General features: G+C 51.1%; 1 protein-coding gene across 1 annotated transcript in view; it reads right to left on the bottom strand.

Moving 5' to 3' along the window:
• Window positions 1-4,908: 4,908 nt before the first annotated feature.
• LOC311529429 (fer-1-like protein 4) overlaps window positions 4,909-20,133 on the bottom strand; it is a gene marked incomplete at its 5' end in the record, with an annotated part of 104,810 nt that continues 89,585 nt past the window's right edge. Inside the window, 6 exons of the mRNA XM_084645404.1 lie at window positions 4,909-6,684; window positions 9,254-9,354; window positions 11,230-11,510; window positions 14,193-14,434; window positions 15,236-15,334; window positions 16,123-16,208. Of these exons, the coding sequence (XP_084501530.1) occupies window positions 6,504-6,684; window positions 9,254-9,354; window positions 11,230-11,510; window positions 14,193-14,434; window positions 15,236-15,334; window positions 16,123-16,208 (990 nt within the window). The 3' untranslated portion in view covers window positions 4,909-6,503. The remainder of the gene's footprint in view (window positions 6,685-9,253; window positions 9,355-11,229; window positions 11,511-14,192; window positions 14,435-15,235; window positions 15,335-16,122; window positions 16,209-20,133) is intronic.

The raw sequence follows: 20,133 nt of genomic DNA, 5'->3' as shown, positions 1-20,133 counted from the left end.
GCATTTTGGGATGTATAAGTGGGGGCATTGCCAGCAGATCGAGGGACGTGATCGTTCCCCTCTATTCGACATTGGTGAGGCCTCATCTGGAGAACTGTGTCCAGTTTTGGGCCCCACACTACAAGAAGGATGTGGAAAAATTGGAAAGAGTCCAGCAGAGGGCAACAAAATTGATTAGGGGACTGGAACACATGACTTATGAGGACAGGCTGAGGGAACTGGGGATGTTTAGTCTTCAGAAGAGAAGAATGAGGGGGGATTTGATAGCTGCTTTCAGCTACCGGAAAGGGGGTTCCAAAGAGGATGGCTCTAGACTGTTCTCAGTGGTAGCAGATGACAGAACAAGGAGTAATGGTCTCAAGTTGCAGTGGGGGAGATTTAGGTTGGATATTAGGAAAAACTTTTTCACTAGGAGGGTGGTGAAACACTGGAATGCGTTACCTAGGGAGGTGGTGGAATCTCCTTCCTTAGAAGTTTTTAAGGTCAGGCTTGACAAAGCCCTGGCTGGGATGATTTAGTCGGGGATCGGTCCTGCTTTGAGCAGGGGGTTGGACTAGATGACCTCCTGAGGTCCCTTCCAACCCTGATATTCTATGATTCTAAGATCTTGTAGGTGTTGGTACAGATCCAGACTAACACGGCTACCCCTCTGATGCTAGACACATAGATGAACATAATTTGTTGGAGAAGAGTCAACATGGTTTTTGTAAAGGGAAATCATGCCTCACAAATATACTAGAATTCTTTGAGGGGGGCTAAGAGGGAAGGTCCTCTTGTGGATCGGTAACTGGTTAAAAGATAGGAAACAAAGAGTATGAATAAATGGTCAGTTCTCAGCATGGAGAGAGGTAAATAGTGGTGTCCCCCAGGTGTGTGTACCTGGACCAGTACTGTTCCAACATATTCATAAATGATCTGGAAAACGGTAAACAGTGAGATGGCAAAATTTGCAGCTGATACAACTACTCAAAATAGTTAAATCCCAGGCAGACTGAAGAGCCACAAAAGAATCTCTCAAAACTGGGTGACTGGGCAACAAAATGGCAGATGAAATTCAATGTTGATAAATGGAAAGTAATGCACATTGAAAAACATAATCCCAACTGTACATATAAAATGATGGGGTCTAAATTAGCTGTTACCACTCAAGAAAGAGATCTTGGAGACATTGTGGATAGTTCTCTGAAAATATCCACTCAATGTTTTGCTGTTGTGGAAGCAAAAAAGCAAATAGAATGCTGGGTATCACTAAGAAAGGGATAGATAATAAGACAGAAAATATCATATTGCCTGTATATAAATCCACAGTACGCCCAAATCTTGAATATTGCGTGCAAAAAAGATATATTGGAATTGGAAAAGGTTCAGAAAAGGGCAAAAAATGATTAGGAGTATGGAATGGCTGCTGTATGAAGAGAGATTAATAAGACTGGGACTTTTCAGCTTGGAAAAGAGACAACTAAGTGGGGATGTGATTGAGGTCTATAAAGTCATGACTGGTGTAGGGAAAGTAAATAAGGAAGTGTTATTTACTCCTTCTCATAACATAAGAACTAGGGGTCACCAAATGAAATTAGTAAGCAGATGGTTTAAAACAAACAAAAAGAAGTATTTCTTCACACAACACACAGTCAACCTATGGAACTCTTTGCCAGAGGATGTTGTGAAAGCCAAGACTATAACAGGGTTCAAAAAAGAACTAGATAAGTTCATGGAAGATAGGTCCATCAATGGCTATTAGCTAGGATGGGCAGGGGATGGGTGTCCCTAGCCTCTGTTTGCCAGAAGCCAGGAATGAGCGATGGGATGAATCACTTGATGATTACCTGTTCTGTTCATTCCCTCTGGGGCAGCTGGCATTGGCCACTGTCAGAAGACAGGATACTGGGCTAGATGGACTTTTGGTCTGACCCAGTATGGCTGTTCTTATATTCTTATGATGAAAGAGGAGAGGGCACTCTCAGACTCTCTGCTCCTGGACAGCAGCCCACAAGTGGCCCACAAGCTATCCCACCCCTGGATGTCCCCCACTGTCCCATGCCCACCCAGCTCCCATGGAACCCCCATAATGCCCTTCTAGCACCACTGCTCCCACCCACAACCTCTGCTGCTACAACACTCCACCCAGCCCAAGGGCCCCTACAAAAGCTATCCCATCGCCAAAGCCCCCAGTTTCCTCCAAGACACCTGCCATGGGACCTCCAACACCCGCCTTCCCCACAGGGCTGGCCCACTGCCCTGCATGCTGGGGAGAAGGACTGTGCCATTATGCACCCTGAGCCACACCGCCAGAAACAACAGCCACGTCGAAATCTGCCCCAGGAACGCAGGCCTCTGCGGCCCCATGACCAATGCCCTCCCGCCGGCAGAGGAGCATATAGGGAGGCGCTCTGGCTATGTGCTGGCAATTCCTGGAGGCACCCGCGCACTTACCACTTTGCTCCCCATGGCTGGGCCTGGCCCCTCCCGCAAAGCCCTGTGTCCAGGACAGCAAGGCAGGGGAGAAGGCAAGAGGGAGCTCTTGGCAGTGAACACAAAGGCCCTGCCTGAGGCTAGCATTAGCCCAGACACCTGCCTATGACATGAGTGCTTTGAGGCCAGGCCTCAGCTCCGCAGCCAGGAGGGAAGGGCTGAAGTCCCAGCAGGGTGGAGGTGGCTGGGGCAGTGGTGGGCCAAGCCCAGCCGGCACACTCCACCACCACAGGGCTGAGATTTTTGGACCTATTCCAGGGGGCTTCCATGCAGGCTCCTTCCTCAGCGTGCGTGTCTGTGTACGTGTGGTATGGTGGCGTGTGCTCATGCGTGCGCGTACCTCTGTGCATGCAGGTGCGTGGTGGGCGTGACAGCTGCACCAAGCCCAAGCTCGTGTGCCGTGAAGTTTTAAACACCCCCCGAGTTAGCCCATGTGTGGGGCTAGGCCCCACATGCTGGCTTGGGAGCCGCCACGGCGGCAGGGTGTGGGGGTGAGACGGGGGCTACGTGGCAGCAGGAGTCCAGGGGCACTTGGCCTGACTCAGCCACAATCTCTCCAGGGGCTCTGGGAAGTGGCCCTCTTTGAGTGGTCAGAGCCCCACTCTGGGGCGCACAGGCCCTGCTGCCTCCGGCCTGGACTTGTGGCTGCTGTCAGTGCAGGCGTAGGAGTGGGACAGGAAGGGCCCGTGCAGTCTCTCCTAGCCCCTGGGGCTTGTAAGGGGCCTTGCAGCTGAACCCAAGGTGGGTGCTGAGGCTGCTGTTGCCGTTACCCTCTCCTGGGGTGGAAGGTAAGAAAGTGCCAGGAAATCCATACGACTGGCCTAAGCCACAGCCCCTGAGGCTTTAGGCTGGGCTGAGCCTGGGGGTCGCACTGAGCAGTGGTAGCCGATGGAAGAATTTCCCATCAACCTGGCCACGTTTACACCGGGGGTGAGCCCGGTAGAGCTACATCGCTCAGGGCGCGCGCTGTCACTCTGCTGATCAGAAGTTTCAGGGCAGACCAGGCCTGTCTGAGTGGCCGCTGCTGCTTTGCACTGGGGGGGGGGGGGGGGGGCTCCTGGACAGCGAGCATGCAGCACACCGGAGCGCTGTCGATTCACACCCCGCGCAGCGAGGGGGCCTACCCTTAAAATGCTGCAGCTGCGCTAATGGAGCTCTTCCGTGAAGATGCTGCCTATGCCGACGCCAGGGCGTAGGTGCTCCCCTCCCCTCGAGGTGTAGCCAGGGAGAATTCGCCTGTCAGCCTACCGCGGTCTACAGCAGGTCGGGGCAGTTTAACTGCATTGCTCAGGGGGTTGGATTTTTCACACCCAAGCCATGTAGTTAAACCGACCGAGTGTCCTCACGTGGACCAGGCCTCCCCCACTGTAGAGACGAGCCCTTTCATTTAAGGCATCACTCCAGCACTGGCCACAGGCTTCCAAAGGGAGGAAATGCTGGTGCCCAAACCCGTCCGGCCTGCCAGATGAGCAATGTTTGGGACATGGGGCAGGGTAGCCAGGTCCTGGCCTGCGAGGGGGAGAATTGTGAGATCACACCTGAGCCAGGTAAGGACAAGAGGCCAAACGCTGGAGGCGGGCACTCAGAGACAGGAAAGGGACTAGAGCCCACAGCTAGCCCCAGAACTATGCCAGCATCCCTTGCCCATCCAGTGCCAGACCTAGGTAAGCTGGGGAGACTGAAACCGGGGAGCACGTCTGCGAACACCATGTGTCTGCAGCACGTCTCTGGCTAGGAGTAACTGTCCATTTGTGTTGTTATTATACATCTGGTGGGTTTGTCTAGCCCACCTCTGCTTTTCTATCACTTTACAACCGATCATCGCAGAATGGTAAGGACACAATTTCGTCATGGAGGTCACAGATTCCATGACTTTAAAAGACTTCTGGGACTTCACCTTCAGCTGTGCCGGCTCGAGCAGCCGGGCTCTGGCTTGACCCCTCCCCCCCACCCCCGGGGCGGCCGGGCTCTGGCTTCATCCCCCCGGGGCAGTGGAACTCAGGCTGTCAGCCCCCCCGGGGCGGGGGTCTCAGGCTGTCAGCCCCCCCGGGGCGGGGGTCTCAGGCTGTCAGCCCCCCCGGGGCGGGGGTCTCAGGCTGTCAGCCCCCTGGTGACACGGCTCTGGCTGTCAGCGCCAGCCCTGGGTGGCAGGGCTTGGTGTTTCAGTGTCAGCCCCCCCCGGGGCAGGGGAACTCAGGCTGTCAGCCCCCCCGGGGCAGGGGAACTCAGGCTGTCAGCCCCCGCCACCCTCGGGCTTCAGCTTCAGCCCACCCCTCCTCCAACCAGACCCTGATTTTGTACATTTTTACCATGACCATTCAATGAATTTTGCTTAATTTTACCATGATAAAATTTTATCCCTACTGACTTGTATCAGTAAAATCAGTGCCCAGAGCACAAAGAATGCAGCAGAGGTGGAAGCTGGTCTGAGGATATTTCTCGACGTTTGATTTACTTCAGTCTGGTGCCACTTTGCACTGTTCATATAAATACCATCCATATAAATATCTACAAATCTGGTGCAAAACACAGCAATACAGGAGTGACTGTTAATCCCCCAGATCAGTTAGCATGAGAGAGAAGGAAGCCCTGGGATGGAGTCTGAACCAGACAAACAAGTCGCTGTTACACTCTCCAGGTATGTCTACACTACAAACGGCCAGCTGCACTGCAGTGTAGACACTTACTACAGCAACGCAAGGCGGGTTTGTTAGTCAACCCGCCCCGTCGCGAGGCGGCAGCAGGGTCAATGGGAGAATTCTTGCATCTACAGTGGGGGTTAGGGCAACCCAAATAGCACCCAGGAAGTGACATTTTTCATAGCCCTGAGCCAGGTAGCTAGGCTGAGCTAAGTTTGGGTACAGACCAGGCCTCTGAAAGCCAGCTGGGAAACCCTAGCAAATGCTGAGTGGATGAGAAGCACCAGGTAATGGGTCAGATCCTTTGGGGGTTTCTATTCCAGAGGGAGTAAAGGTCTAACACAAGGGTTAAAAAGAGCTTCAAGTCCAGCCTTACTAAATGCAAAGAAGCGTGTTTAACAGCAGTGTGGAGGGCGGGCTGGGGTGCACACTTGGCTGGGAAACCCCAGCTCACAAGTGGACTCAGACTTTGCCTGTCCCTCACCCCTACCCAAGTCGTGGTGAGGGTCATGAACAGTTTGGCTCCTTCATTCTTTTCCCCTGCTCACTTTGCTGGCCTGCTGCAGCTCCTCTCTAGTTTCTCTACTTGTCACTCTGCTGGTCCCAGCTCTGCCACTGAGGCCTGGTCTACGCTTGACCGCCAGGCTGACATCAGTCAGACACCTCCTGACTGACACAGCTCTAACCTAATGCCCAGCGTCAGCACAGCTGTCGGTCCTATGGCAATGGAAAAACCCCTTCCGCAACATAGTCTCCATAGCGCAGACATGCCCTGACTCTCTGATCTGTACAAAGGGGACAGGAACGCTCCGCCACCTTGTGAAGTGCGCTAAGTTCTCTGGGTGAAAAGCCTCTGCGTTAGGGTGACCAGACAGCAAGTGTCAAAAATCGGGATGGGGGTGGGGGGGTAACAGAAAAAGCTCCCCAAATCAGGACTGTCTCTATAAAATCGGGACATCTGGTCACCCTACTCCGCGTTATTACACTGATGCCATGCAGAGAAAGCAGCACCGCTCCTCCCACTCCTGTAAGAGAGGCTCCTCTGCTTAGCGCAAGGGAGAGAGGTACAGAGCTGATATTCGTTGCAAATCTCCCCACAGCCAACCCCAGCTGGGACAGATTCCTCCCAACTAATGAAAACCAAACATTTTACCCAAATCATTATCACTCTGCTCCACAGTGCTATAATCACAGTCTATCACAAGTTCTAAGTGCGAAATACAACTACCCAGAAAGGGCAGCTTCTCCGCTCCTCTCCCTCCCGATGCAGCATTCACAAAGAGTCCCAGCACCTTCAGCCACTGGCAACCTGTCCTTAAAATATTTGGTATAGAATGTCAATTTCTGGAGCAACAGCCATGGTCCTCTGGGGAGACCAGTCTCTGACCGCACTTATCCGTTGATGATCTTCTGGCTGATGTACCCAGGCATTGTGTAGAGTAAAAGGACCAGGAAGATAGTCACCACAGCAATAATGACCAAAGCAATGATGTACTTCTTGTACCGCTTCCAGATGAAAAAGATGAAGGTTTTCATGGGATTCACAAACCAGTTGAAGGATGTTTTTGGACGGCTAGAACAGAGAATGGAAAAGGCCGCTGAGCTCAGACAAAGCAAAGCAAAGCTCCACCCAGTCCAATTCAGTGCCCTGGAAATCTACAGCATACCATTAGCTGCTGCTACTCATGGGCTGCGAATAACCAGGTATCAGATCAGTGCAGATCAGCCTGTATCCCTGAGCCCCCAAACTCAAATTGATGCCTGTGCCTACAATGTATTCTTTCAAAACAGGACCCCATTCCCTGCATCCACTTCACTGCCAGCACAATCTGGGGGCTTTGTAGGATTCTTGCACAGACATTAGACCGGGGTAGTTAATAGGCAGACTGTGGGCTAAATCCAGACTGCCAGGCACTTCTGAACAGACCACAAAATCTTTGTATTTACTTATCGTTATCGGTATTCTTATTTTTGTATTATTTTCTCTGGAGCCTGGACCCTGCACTAGACCAGGGTTCTGCAAGGCACCCACGCTGCAGGTGACAAATAGGCTCTCCTGGGGGGAGGGAGGGACTTTTCATCCCCCCTCCCCCACCCCCTTTTCATCTTCTGATGGATGCAGAGCACACACCGGCAGGGCCTGCAGGATGACTGCACAGGCAGCTGAGCCACCAGAGCAGCTAAGGCCTCGTTAGTAAGGCTGGTCTCCATTTTTGCACCAATTTAACTAGCTCACTAAAACCAATGTAGTTACATCAGTGTACCCTCCTAGTGCAGGCGCAACTACAGTGATACACAAGCCCTATCGCTTGTTTCAGTAAATCTCAGAACAGCTGTGCTCCAGGGACTCCACCTGCACCCTCAGCCAGGATGGCTCCGCCCCAGGGACTCAGCCCACATCCTCAGTGGAGATGGCTTCACCGTCTACAGCCTGAGCCCCGGAGTCCCCAACAGTCCCTGGATTCTGATCTTGGTTCCATTAAGTCTGAAAGCTCCTCCCTTTTCCCTCAGTGCCTGTGTGCAGCCGCAGGCAGACCCAAGCTGAGAGCAGGCATGGTATCAAACCCCAGCCTGAAATTCCAGTGCCTCTCTGCCTGGCACATGCACATGGCACAAGTTGGCAGGGCCTGTTGAAATCCATCCTAGAATACTCAAGGAGCTGACTGAGGAGATTTCTGAGCCATGAGGAATTCTCTTCAAAAAGTCATGGTAGACGGGAGAGATTCCAGAGGGCTGGAAGAGGGCAAATATAGTGCCCATCTATAAAAAGGGGAATAAGGATAACCCGGGGAAATTACAGACCAGTCAGCTTAACTTCTGTACCCAAAAAGATAAAGGAGCAAATAATTAAGCAATCAATTAGCGAACACCTAGAAGATAAGGTGATAAGTAAAAGCATAGAATTGTCAAGAACCAATCAGGTCAAACCAACCTGATAGCTTTCTTTGAAAAGCTAACAAGCCTTGTGGATGGGGGGGAAGCGGTAGATGTGGTATATCTTGACCCTAGTAAAGCTTTTGATACTATCTCACATGACCTTCTCATAAACAAATTAGGGAAATACAACCTAGATGGAGCTACTATAAGGTGGGTGCAAAACTGGTTGGAAAACTGTTAGCAGAAAGCAGTTATCAGTGGTTCACAGTCATGCTGAAAGGGCATAATGAGTGGGGTCCCGCAGGGATCAGTTCTGGGTCCGGTTCTGTTCAATATCTTCATCAATGATTTAGATAATGGCATAGAGAGTACACTTATAAAGTTTGCAGACAATACCAAGCTGGGAGAGGTTGCAAGGGCTTTGGAGGATAGGATTAAAATTCAAAATGATCTGGACAGACTGGAGAAATAGTCTGAATAGGATGAAATTCAATAAGAACAAATGCAAAGTACTCTACTTAAGAAGGAACAGTCAATTGTACACATACAAAATGGAAAATGACTGCCTAGGAAGGAGTACTGCAGAAAGGGATCTGGGGATCATAGTGGATCACAAGCTAAATATAAATCAACAGTGTAGGACTGTTGCAAAAAAAGCAAACCTCATTCTGGGATGTATTAGCAGGAGTGTTGTAAGCAAGACATGAGAAGTAATTCTTCTGCTCTACTTCGCACTGATTAGGCCTCAGCTGGAGTATTGTGTCCAGTTCTGGGCACCACATTTTAGGAAAGATGGGAACAAATTGGAGAAAGTCCAGAGGAAAGCAACAAAAATGATTAAAGGTCTAGGGAACATGCCCTATGAGGGGAGTTTGAAATAATTGGATTTGTGTAGTCTGGAGATGAGACAACCGAGGGGACACATGATAACAGTTTTCCTTTACATAAATGGTTGTTACAAGGAGGAGGGAGAAAAATTGTTCTTCTTAACCTCTAAGGACAGGACAAGAAGCAATGGGCTTAAATTGCAGCAAGGGTTGTTTGGGTTGGACATTAGGAAAAACTTCCAGGGTGGTTAAGCACTGAAATAAATTGCCCAGGAAGGTTGTGGAATCTCCATCATTGGAGCTGTTTACGAGCAGGTTAGACAAACACCTGGCAGGATTGGTCTAGATAATACTTAGTCCTGCCACGAGTGCAAGAGACTGGACTAGACGACCTCTTGAGGTTCCCTCCACTCCTGTGATTCTATGATTGATACTCACTTGGGCTTCTCCAGGGGTTCAGGCTCTTTTCGGCCCAGACCAACGGGGCTCTTCTCGGCCTCCTCCACAGTCAATAGCTGGAACTCAGCTTCCACTTTACCCTGCAGAGAAACACACTTGAGACACACTCACGTCTTCAGGACGAGCCAGGCTGATACTGTCTCATCTAGAGTTGCAGGGCCAGGTTTTCAACAGTCGCTCAGTGGGAGTCAGGCACCAAACCTGCTCAGGCACTTTGAAAATCTGTGTCTATAGGCACCTAAATACCTTTGAAAATCTGCCCCTCGGGGCCTTTCTGGCCTCTTTGAAAAGTGCCCTCCGGAGCCTCTCACAACACTCCCAATACTCACTTCTCGCCAGCACCACCAGGAGCAAGTCAAGGAAGCATCCAGACACCAGAGCCCTGGCAGGCTGCCCTGCCCATGGAGCCACCTCCTCGAGGTTCATCTCCTAGGGCAGGAGCTGCCCAGCGCAGGGCTCTGTGCACTGTGCCTGTCATGGGGGGTCGGCGTGTCGAGCAGTGCCGCCCCGTTTGCCCAGTGCGGGTTGATACCCCCTGTCACAGTGCCGTTCCTGGTGCTTTAGACATATCCTCCTGAGCAGAGACTCCATAGGACCGGTGAATGACCACTCGAGACAAGTGCTCGGCACAATGACTGCCCTCTCCAGAGATCAGGCACAAAAGGCCTCCCTCTTCCACTTGCCCAGTGAGAGAAGCCAGAGCTGTTGTCCAGCAGCCCACCGGGAGTGAACACGACCTTCCTCCTGGCACACTGAACCCAGCCTGCACTCCACCACGCAGCCGGGTCCCACCGGGACAGCGCTAGGTGCTGCTGCGTGGAGTTGTGAACACGGGCGCATTGCTGGCATGCTTCCTCAGCTCCTGGCACCTGGCTGGTTTATGCAGCGGGCGGGGGAACCTGGTGCAGGCATATCAGCAGCATGCCAGGCTGCAGCCCTCTTCCCCTTCCCCCTGCTGAGATCCTGGCTGCACCTCTCCCCACACCTGCTGATTTTCACATGCCCTGTCCACGGCCCCTCAGAGTCCCAGGACCTCCTGGCTACCCTCTCCCTTGCTGGGAAACTCCAACTAGTCATTGCCAAGGTCAGGGGCCATTTCAGCTCCTAGCCCCACATCCCCGGCTACCAAATATTCCTGCCCTTGGGGGAAGCGTCCTCAGTCAAACCACAGGAGACTGCTCAGGGCCTTCGGGGGAAATGTTTGTCAAGTCTAGGATCAGGCTTGACAAAGCCCTGGCTGGGATGATTTAGTTGTGGTTGGTCCTGCTATGAGCAGGGGGTTGGACTAGATGACCTCCTGAGGTCCCTCCCAACCCTGATATTCTAGGATTCTATGATCACATCTCACCGCTATGGCTGATTCAGTAACTGCCAGTGTTAGGCTCTGTCTGAGTCCCAGGGGGACCCTGGGGCAGCCAACCCCATGCTCCCTCCTGTGCTTGTTGACAGGAATCACAGACCAGGCAGGGAAGGGTGAAACGTCTGTGAGATCCAGGCAGCTGGAGCTCACTGGGGAACCAGGCCTGACTTCTTGCTAACCCAGGCAGGAAGCTGGAACCAGCCCGGGGAGGAGGCTGCCCTGTGCCCAGGAAAAGGGGACTCAGAGAAGCAGCTGCACCCCCACCAATGACAATGCCTTCACTCCAGCCCTCCTCCTCTCATCTGCACGGCAGGAAAAACCTCCCATAGACCCTGCTGCCCCCAGCAGACTGCTCAGCTAAGCAAACAAGCTGTGAACAGTGCTGAGCTGGAGGCTGAGAGCACTGAGCTACAAGGCTCTCTGCCATGCCCATCAGTCCTGGGGCACACAGCCCCACGCCCACTACAAAGCTTTTGCAGTTAGCCATGGCCCAGTCCGTGCCAGCTGCAGGCCTCACACTCCCCACAACTCAGGCAGGCAGGTACTGAGCACTGCCTCACAGACAGGGGCTCTGCCCCTCTCTCCTGCTCCTTACCGTCAGGAGGTACTTGTTCCCACTGGGGTCTGCAAACTCAATGTCTTCTGGCTTCATCGACCTCCTCTTCTTCTTCTTCTTCTTCTTCTCCTTGGCCTCTCGCTCCTCTCGCTCCTCATCTTCCTGGTCTTTCAGTTTGATGAAGGGCCACCAGCCCCTCATCCGCTTGTTCCGGAAGATGGAGAAGCGGGGGGTGGCCTTTTCCTTGGCCATCTTAATGGTGCACTGCTCAGAACTCTTGGCTCCCCGCACCATGTCGTTCAGCTTCAGTTCAATGGACCCTTCAAAGACAGGCAGGAAGTGAGAACCTCAGGGGTGGATCATTTGTGTCAATGCAAGTAACACATTAGGGCCAGCATCAACATGCTGCTTGGCCTGCACCCATCCCAGTCCCCAGAGAATCAGTAACACTCCCACCAGAGGCAGTGATTTCTGTTTGTAGCTCTCAAAGCAAAGGTCCATCAACAGTGTTATCCTCACTTTAGGGATGGGGAAACTGAGGGTCGGAGGGAGAGGAAGTGACTTGCCTCACATGCTGAGTTGGTGGCACAACCTGGAACAGAAACCAGATCTCCTGAGTCCCACTCTTCCGGCCTAGCCATTTGACCACACTCTCTCTTATACAGAGTCACACCTGAGCTGTGCCACACTGTGCCTCTCATCAGTACCTCTAGGTCTAAATCGACCTTCTTCTCATGCCCCAGCTTGTCCCTCATGTTCAGTACAGAATGATAAAATCTTGACACTGGGGTGGGAGAACGCTTTGTTTAGGCTACAGCCAGCACCATCGCCAGCTCCCTCCTGTTCTCTTTCCCTCATTTTGTGTCTTTGTCACAAATGTAAGCAGCTCATGTCCCAGAAATACCAGATGTTCTGGGTCTAATGTTCTCTTCTTGCCATCAGTAGATGGCACTGCTGAGCAGGTTTCAGAGGGGTAGCCATGTTAGTCGGTATCAGCAAAAAGAAGGAGGAGTTCTTGTGGCACCTTAGAGACTAACAAATTTATTTGGGCGTAAGCTTTCATGAAAGCTTTTTGAAAGCTTATGCCCAAATAAATTTGTGGTGCCACAAGTACTTCTCGTTCTTTTTACTGCTGAGCAGGTTTGCTTTATATGCCTTTCCATGCCAATGAAGCCTTTTGAATTGATTGGCAATGGGTTAATGAATAAAAGGAGCTTTTGTCGTGGTTAAAGGTGTTGCCTAGAGCTGGACGAAATGCAGGATTTCCAGCTCACAGGAAATTTCATTTTTAGAAATTTGGTTTTGTTCCAAATCATAACGAATCTAAATTTTTTGAAATTTCCTGAAAACCAGAAATCCTGAATAAAAATTATTTCGGAAACATTGACGCATGCTGTTTCCCACACACAACCAGCTCCTGGGACTCTGACAGCAGCTGAATAAAACTGACATTCTTGAAGAGACATGGTGGGGGAGGTAATATCTTTTATTGGACCAACTTCAGCTGGTGAAAGAGACAAGCTTGTCTCTCTGATATCCTGGGACCACCCCTGCTACAGCAATATTGCAAATGCCATTCTTGTCAGTTTCACTGCTGCTGTGATCAGAACCTCTATGTCAGTTTCACCCAGCAGCACCAGAGGCTCTCAGGGCCTGCAGCTCTGAGGCATCCTCACCATGGGGACAAGATACCCTGGCTCTGGGCTCCTTGCTCTGCAGCAGGAAGCCTGGAAGAGGGAGTTCTCAGCCCTTCCAGGCTCCCGGCTGTGGAACCAAGAGCTGAGCCAGGGCTCCCAGGGCTTTCAGGCTCCTGGCTCCACAGCAGGAGCCTGGAAGCCCTGCTTGGCTGTGTGCCCTGGAGTCCTAGACTCTGGAAGACTGGGGTCTCCTGAGCACAGGGCAGCCTGTATGGTGGGGCTGTCTCAGAGCTGTGGCCCCATGAACTCTGGGCTCATTTGCAGCCTGGTAAGGTGGCAGCTTTCCCAGAGAACACACTGAAAATGGCTAAATCTGAGATGCATCCAAGAAACGCTTCAGGTTCAATGAATTGGCATTTTCAAACAAAACTGTTTCAGCAGAAAATTGCCAACCTTCTGTATTATTATGCTTGCAGTATAGCACATCCATATGCTTATGTTCCCCTCAGAGGGCCTAGTGTTTAGTGCCGAGGTTCAAAGTTTGGATAACTTAAGCATAATGGAAGTGGGGAGCATTTGCTGCACAGTCTGAGAATGAAAGAAACATCCTGAAAGGAGAGAAGACTTGTCAGCAGTCTGTTCCTGGTATTTCTAAGGCACCTGCTACCATGCCATCTAAAAAGAAAAGGAGTACTTGTGGCACCTTAGAGACTAACCAATTTATTTGAGCATGAGCTTTCGTGACATACAGCTCACTTCATCGGATGCATCTAAGTGGTGCCATCTAAGTGCCGCCATCTAAGTGCCATCAGCATCACCAGCCACCACCTCTAGCTGAAGGCTTCCCCCTTCAATCAAAGGCCCTGGTTCAGGCTGACCCTTGGACACAACAGTATTTCAAAAGCCGCATGAGGGCTCCAAGTCCCTGGACAGGGGGAGCTCAGAGGCAGCAGGAAGGTGGCTAGGCAAGAGCCAGAGAGAAGGTGAAGGTCACTATGCAGAGCCCCAGTGGGGTCAGCTTTGGAAGAAGCTGCTCACTCGCCCCCTGTTCCACGGTTAGGGGGAACAGTACTGCACAGTGCAGAGATGGGTCAGAAGATGAATAACTGGTCTGAATGAGAGAGTTTAATCCCAATGCCAGGAGTCAACTGGAATCTGGTAGGACCCTGGTGCTGTAAACACAAGTTCTACCAGTGGGCCAGGAGGGAGCCTGCAAACGCAAAAGAGGGTAAATGAGCTCCCTGCAGCCCCAGCTCATCTTGACTGGGAGCCATTTCCTGCAAAGCTCAGGGCAGGTGGTCTGGGCAGGCGCAGAAGGCGAGGCACAGAGAAACAGCCCCTTCTCTCAGCAAGAGGATACTGTACCTAGAAAGTCATTCGCTGAAATCCTGTCATAATCCCAGACCTGAAGGACCAGGACAGCTGGCTCCCTGAACTCAGATTCCTCCAGGGAGAAGATGGAGTCCTTCTTCTTATAGGAGATCTCCTTCTCAGTTGGGAGGTAGTTGAAGTGGAACACAAACCTCCAGTTGAAGTTGCCTTCCCCAGTCAGGGAGTTAAAGTGAACGTCTGTTTCTTGTTTCTCATGGTCCAGACCTTTGATCCAGCTGCAGAAGAAGCTCAATTAACATCAGTTGTCATGTTAAAGCAGCCCCAAGTGCAGCATCACTAAGCCACAGGGTGGTGGAGCAAGGGTCCCAGGCCAAGGGGTAGCGCTCAGTCACTGCTCGACAGCACCTCACAGCAACAAACTCTTATTCAGAATAATAATGGGCTTAGCCAACGAGGCTCAACTGATTCGAATGGCAGACAGGAGCATGTCAGGGGTGTAAGGTCTATGCTGGGCCACAACCATTATGAGGGCTCTAAAGGGGCCTCTCTCCAACCTCTCTTTTTTGGGGGTGCAAACCCCACCATTTAGATGGTCCAGTATCTGATTATGGGGACAAATTAGGCACTTGGTTTTCTAAATAATAGGAACTGAGCCCACAACTAGGCTCAGTTTTTTTTGCTGATGCAAAAAATGCGGGAAGGAATGGCACGCTTTGGTAAGCTGGTCCAAGATGTGTAGAATCTGCATACCACGTAAAGGGGAGACAGTGCCTGGGTCGGCTCAGAGAGCTGAGGGGTCATAGGGATGAGGACTGACATGTTCTGAAGAACAAGCGTGGGCTGGTATCAGGGCCAAGGCCTTTATGGGTAGACTAAATCGACAGTGAGTTAGTCTCCCCCAGGAGGTGGAGGCCCCATGGCTGGTGAAATACGAGAAGAGGCTGGTGATGTCTGTGGGACTCAGGCAGTAGGGAGTGCTGCACAGTATCCAGGCAGGGTCAGACTGGACAGGCCAGCTAGTCGTTCTCTGACCCTCCGGCTGTCTCTGTCATTCGATTCCCCATCAACTCGGGCACCTTTTCACGTAGATGTCGCTGGAGGTTTCTCCTGTTATTGGATTAACGTCATCAAGAACCACGTCGTCTGTGTTCCAGATGATGACGCGTAGCTCGTAACTACCAGGAGGGAAAGCCAAGGGCAGGTTAGAGAAGCACATTCCAGCTCAGTGTTTGTCAGGGCCAGGCGAAACTACCCCCCTGGGACAATGGCCTGCAGCAGCACCCGCTCAGCCCGGCCACCCAGCCTAGTGCCATGCTTGTGCCCTCTGCAGCTCAGGCCAGGGCCCAGGACACCTTGCGGAAGGCCCCTCTCATGTCACACTGGCCCAGTTTTGCAGACTCGAGTACAAAGAAGTGTCTGAACCAAAGCACATCTCCAGCGTCCTGGAATCTGCCCAGCACGTGTCCGGCAGAAACAGCAGCAAGAAGAAAAGTCATGGCCCAGCCTTGGGTTTTCGAGGCACCAGTGCTGAGCTGTGCGTGGCCAGTGGTACTGCTTCAGCTCCGACACTGCTGTCTGGGGTTTGGTCTCTGCCGGGAGCAGGCGTAAACCCAGGGGACCCTTCTCCTCCCAGCCATGTCTGTGTGAGAGGCAGGAGCAGCTTTCCCTCCTCTCAGCCACATGGCATGCGGGGACAGAGGGAGTCCCTCGGGAGAGCAGGATGAGGTGAGGCCTGCAGCCCCCCTGCACCAGCACAGAGAGGAAGCCATGGAGATGTGCCAGGGTCCCAGAGCTGAAGCAGTGTGAGCCTCCCAGGCTGACAGATCAGTTAGACTGCCCTTCTCACCCAGCCACACCCTTCATGGGCACAGACTGCATGGGAGTCATGCAGAGCAGGACCCCAGGCTGCGGTATAAACACTGGGTTTGAAATGGCTCTGTCCCCATCTCCTACAGGTCTGTACCTGATTGGCAGCCGTGGCTTGATATTGACAGGGGGAGCTGCTGGGACGTCGTTTGGAAACATGTCAATCCACATGTGGAGGGAGCCCTGCAGAAAGGAAAGGGCTGAGCTGTTTCAAAGGATTCATCAAGGCTGAATTCACAAACAGATTTACTCTCCCACTCCCTAACCTCCAGAGAACCCTCTTCCCAACACCACTGACCCTTCCTCACACTTCTGGGTCACAGCAACCCTCAAGGCAAGCCCGTCAGGACACAGAGAGCACCTGCCATCGCTGGGAACGGCCTGCCCACATTGTAGAAGTTGCTTGTATTTAAAATGTCTCCTTATGGCGGGGCGGGGGGGAGTATTTTAAGAAATAATGTCTGCTCAGGACGTTGTTACCATGAGGTTCACCAGTGTCCTTACAAAATGGTTGAATACAAGTTATTTATTATGTAAAACTGAAATAGAACATTTCTCTTCTATCTCACAATAGCATCACTTCACTGGATGTTTTATACTTGTCAGTGGCAACCTTAATTTGCTCTCTACTAAAACATCTCACCCCCCCCTCCCTGGCTTGGCTTCCCATCAGTCTGATATTGATCCTGGACAAGATTATGAAACGGTTGATATGGGACTTGATTCATAAAGAATTAAAGGAGAGTAATATAATCAATCAGCATGGGTTTATGGAAAATAGACCCTGCCAAACTAACTTGATATCTTTTTCTTATGAGATTACAAGTTTGGTTGATAAATGTAATAATGATGGCATAACATACATGGCCTTCTGTAAGGCGCTTGACTTGGTACTGCATGACATTTTGATTAAACTAGAATGATATAAAATTAACATGGCACACATTAAATGGATTAAAAGCTGGCTAACTGATAGGTCTCAAAATACAATTGTAAATGGGGAATCATCATTGAGTGGGTGTGTTTGTAGCAGGGTCCCACAGAAATCTGTTCCTGGCCCTATGTTAGTTAACATTTTTCTCAATGACCTGGAAGAAAACATAAAATCATCACGGATAAAGTTTGCAGATGACACAAAACATTGGGGGAGTGATAAATGGTGAAGAGGGCAGGTCACTGATACAGAGTATTCTGGATTGCTTGGAAAACTGGGCACAAGCAAACAATATCATAAAACCATGGGTTAGAAGGGCCCACAAGGGTCATCTAGTCTAACCCCCTGCCAAGATGCAGGACTTGTTGTGTCTAAACCATCCAAGACAGATGCTCTCCAGCCTCCTTTTGAAAACCTCCAGTGAAGGAGCTTCCATGACCTCCCTAGACATCTGTTCCATTGTCGTCTGTTCTTACAGATAGGAAGTTTTTCCTGAGATTTAATCTAATATGAGTTTTAACAGGGCTAATTGTAAATGTATACATCTGGGAACAAAGACGGTCAGCCATACTTACAGGATGGGGGGCTCTATCCTGGGAAGCAGGGACACTGAAAAAAATTTGGGAATCGTGGTGGACAATCAGCTGAACAAGAGCTCCCATTGTGGTGTTTCAGAGTAACAGCCGTGTTAGTCTGTATTCGCAAAAAGAAAAGGAGTACTTGTGGCACCTTAGAGACTAACCAATTTATTTGAGCATGAGCTTTCGTGAGCTACAGCTCACTTCATCGGATGCATACCATGGAAACTGCAGCAGACTTTATATACACACAGACTTTATATACACACAAAGTCTGCTGCAGTTTCCACGGTATGCATCCGATGAAGTGAGCTGTAGCTCACGAAAGCTCATGCTCAAATAAATTGGTTAGTCTCTAAGGTGCCACAAGTACTCCTTTTCTCATTGTGGTGTTGTGACCAAAAGAGCTGATGTGATCCTGGGATGTATAAACTGGGGAATCACCAGTAGCAATAGGGAGGTTATTTCACCTCTGTGTTTGGCACAGATGTGAACGTTACTGGAATTGGGTCCAATTCTGGTGCTCACAATTCAAGAAGAATGTTGATAAATTGGAGAAAGTTCAAAGAAAGCCACAAGAAAGATTAAAGGATTAGAAACCTGCCTGATCATGAGAGACTCAGGTCAATCTATTTAGCTTAACAAAGAGAAGGTTAAGGTAAGGGTTTGATTAGTCTATAAGCACCACCATGGGGACCAAATATTTAATAATGGGCTCTCAACCTAGCAGAGAAAGGTCTAAGAGAAAGGTCTAACATGATCCAGTGGAAAGCTAGACAAATTCAGACTGGAAATAAGGTGAACATTTTTAAATAGTGAGTGAGTAACTATTGGACCAATTTACAAAGGGTCACGTGGATTCTCCATCACTGACAATTTTGAAATCAATTGGCTGTTTTTCTCAAAGCCCTGCACTAGGAATTATTGTGGGGACGTTCTCTGGCCTGTGCTGAACAGGAGATCAGATGAGATGATCACTGTGAATTTACATAGGATCTCAAAGTGCGGTACCAAGGACATCAGTATCATTAGCCCCATTTTACAGATGGGAAACTAAGGCCCAGGGAGGCGACGTGATTTGCCCAAGATCACCCATAAGACCAGAAGCAGGAAAAGAACTCTGGTTTGCTGAGTTCCAGGCCAGTGTTCTAGCCACTAGGACACCCTGCCTCCTGCGATAGCCAGCTAGCCATTTGGCATCTATATACACCAATGCAGTTCTGTAGCATCAGCAAGTGAGGTGCTGCCTTTGAAAGACAGGCCTTGCTCAATACGATAAGGCTCTCCATTGTACAGCTCATCCAGAGCTGAGCGCCCCAGCCACACACCTGTGTATTGAATCTGTCCTGGCCAAGGACGAGGGCTACCTGCTGAGTCACCACAACCACTTCCTCCTCGCTGCAGGGCTCTCACCCAAGTTCTGCACAGATCCAGCCAGCCTGCGAGATCCAGGAGCCTAGCTGCAGAACGTCGGTGTGGTCTCATCCATGCCGTACAGAGAGACTCTCAGCTCCCTGTTGCAGGATGTGATGCCGTAGCTTTGGCTATGCTGCCAGCGTGTTGCGGTCCATTATCAGGCCCGGTTCTCACCATGTTACTGGTGATGTCCGTAGCCGTACTCACCAGGCGTTTGGGGGAGAGATGGAGAACTGGGAGCGTGCCCCGGACAGCATCTCAGCAGCACACAGCGATGGAGCCACACACAGTACATCATTAATGCCTGGTGTTGCCCTTTGTGCTTCACCTCCCCCGGCTGCCCCTTTTGAAGGTACGATTTCTGCTGTCCTGTCTCGTTTCCTGCACCCGGCATTACCCTGAGTGCTCCTCTGGGAGCATGAGGGACTAGCCGGGATGCAGGCTCTCTAGAGTCTCAGCTGTCATTTACAGTCAGTCTCCAGCTGTTCAGAGTGCGAAGAATGCCTCCACCAGGTGATGTGAGTGACACGGGGTGGGGGGTGCTCCATCTGCGGAGAACCTGACAGAACAGTTCTGAGGGATGAATGGCCTGGCTCATTTCAGTGGGTGCTAACTCAGATGCCAATTCACTCTGCTCTCGTTGTGGTGGATTCTCCATCACTGGCAACGTTTAAATGAAGAGCGGATGTTTTTCTAAAATATCCGCTCTAGTTCAAACACAGGGAGATCCTACGGTCTCAGTTATACTGGGGGTCACTTCTGCACTTAGAATCAATTAATCTAACTCAGGGGCGGGCAAACTTTTTGGCCTGAGGGCCACATCGGGTTTCCAAAATTGTATGGAGTGTCGGTTAGGGGAGGCTGTCTCCCCAAACAACCAGGCATGGCCCGGCCCCCGCCTCCTATCTGACCCCCCTGCTTCTCACCCGCTGACAGCTCCCCCGGGACTCCTGCCCCATCCACCACTCCCTACTCCCTGTCCCCTGACCACCCCCAGACCCTCCACCCCTGACTGCCCCCTCTCACCCCATCCAACCCCCGCCCTCATTCCTGACTGCCCCCCCCCGGGACTTCTGACCACCCTGACCCCTATCCACATCCCTGACCACACCCTCAAACTCCCCTGCTCTCTATCCAACCCCCCGTTCCCCCTTACCGCGCTGCCGGGATCATCAGTGGC

Source organism: Lepidochelys olivacea (assembly GCF_965140295.1).
Source record: "Lepidochelys olivacea isolate rLepOli2 genome assembly, chromosome: 13".
Lineage (NCBI taxonomy): Eukaryota > Metazoa > Chordata > Testudines > Cheloniidae > Lepidochelys > Lepidochelys olivacea.
The sequence above is the reverse complement of the archived record's forward strand: the minus strand, read 5'-3'. Positions and strand labels throughout refer to the sequence as shown.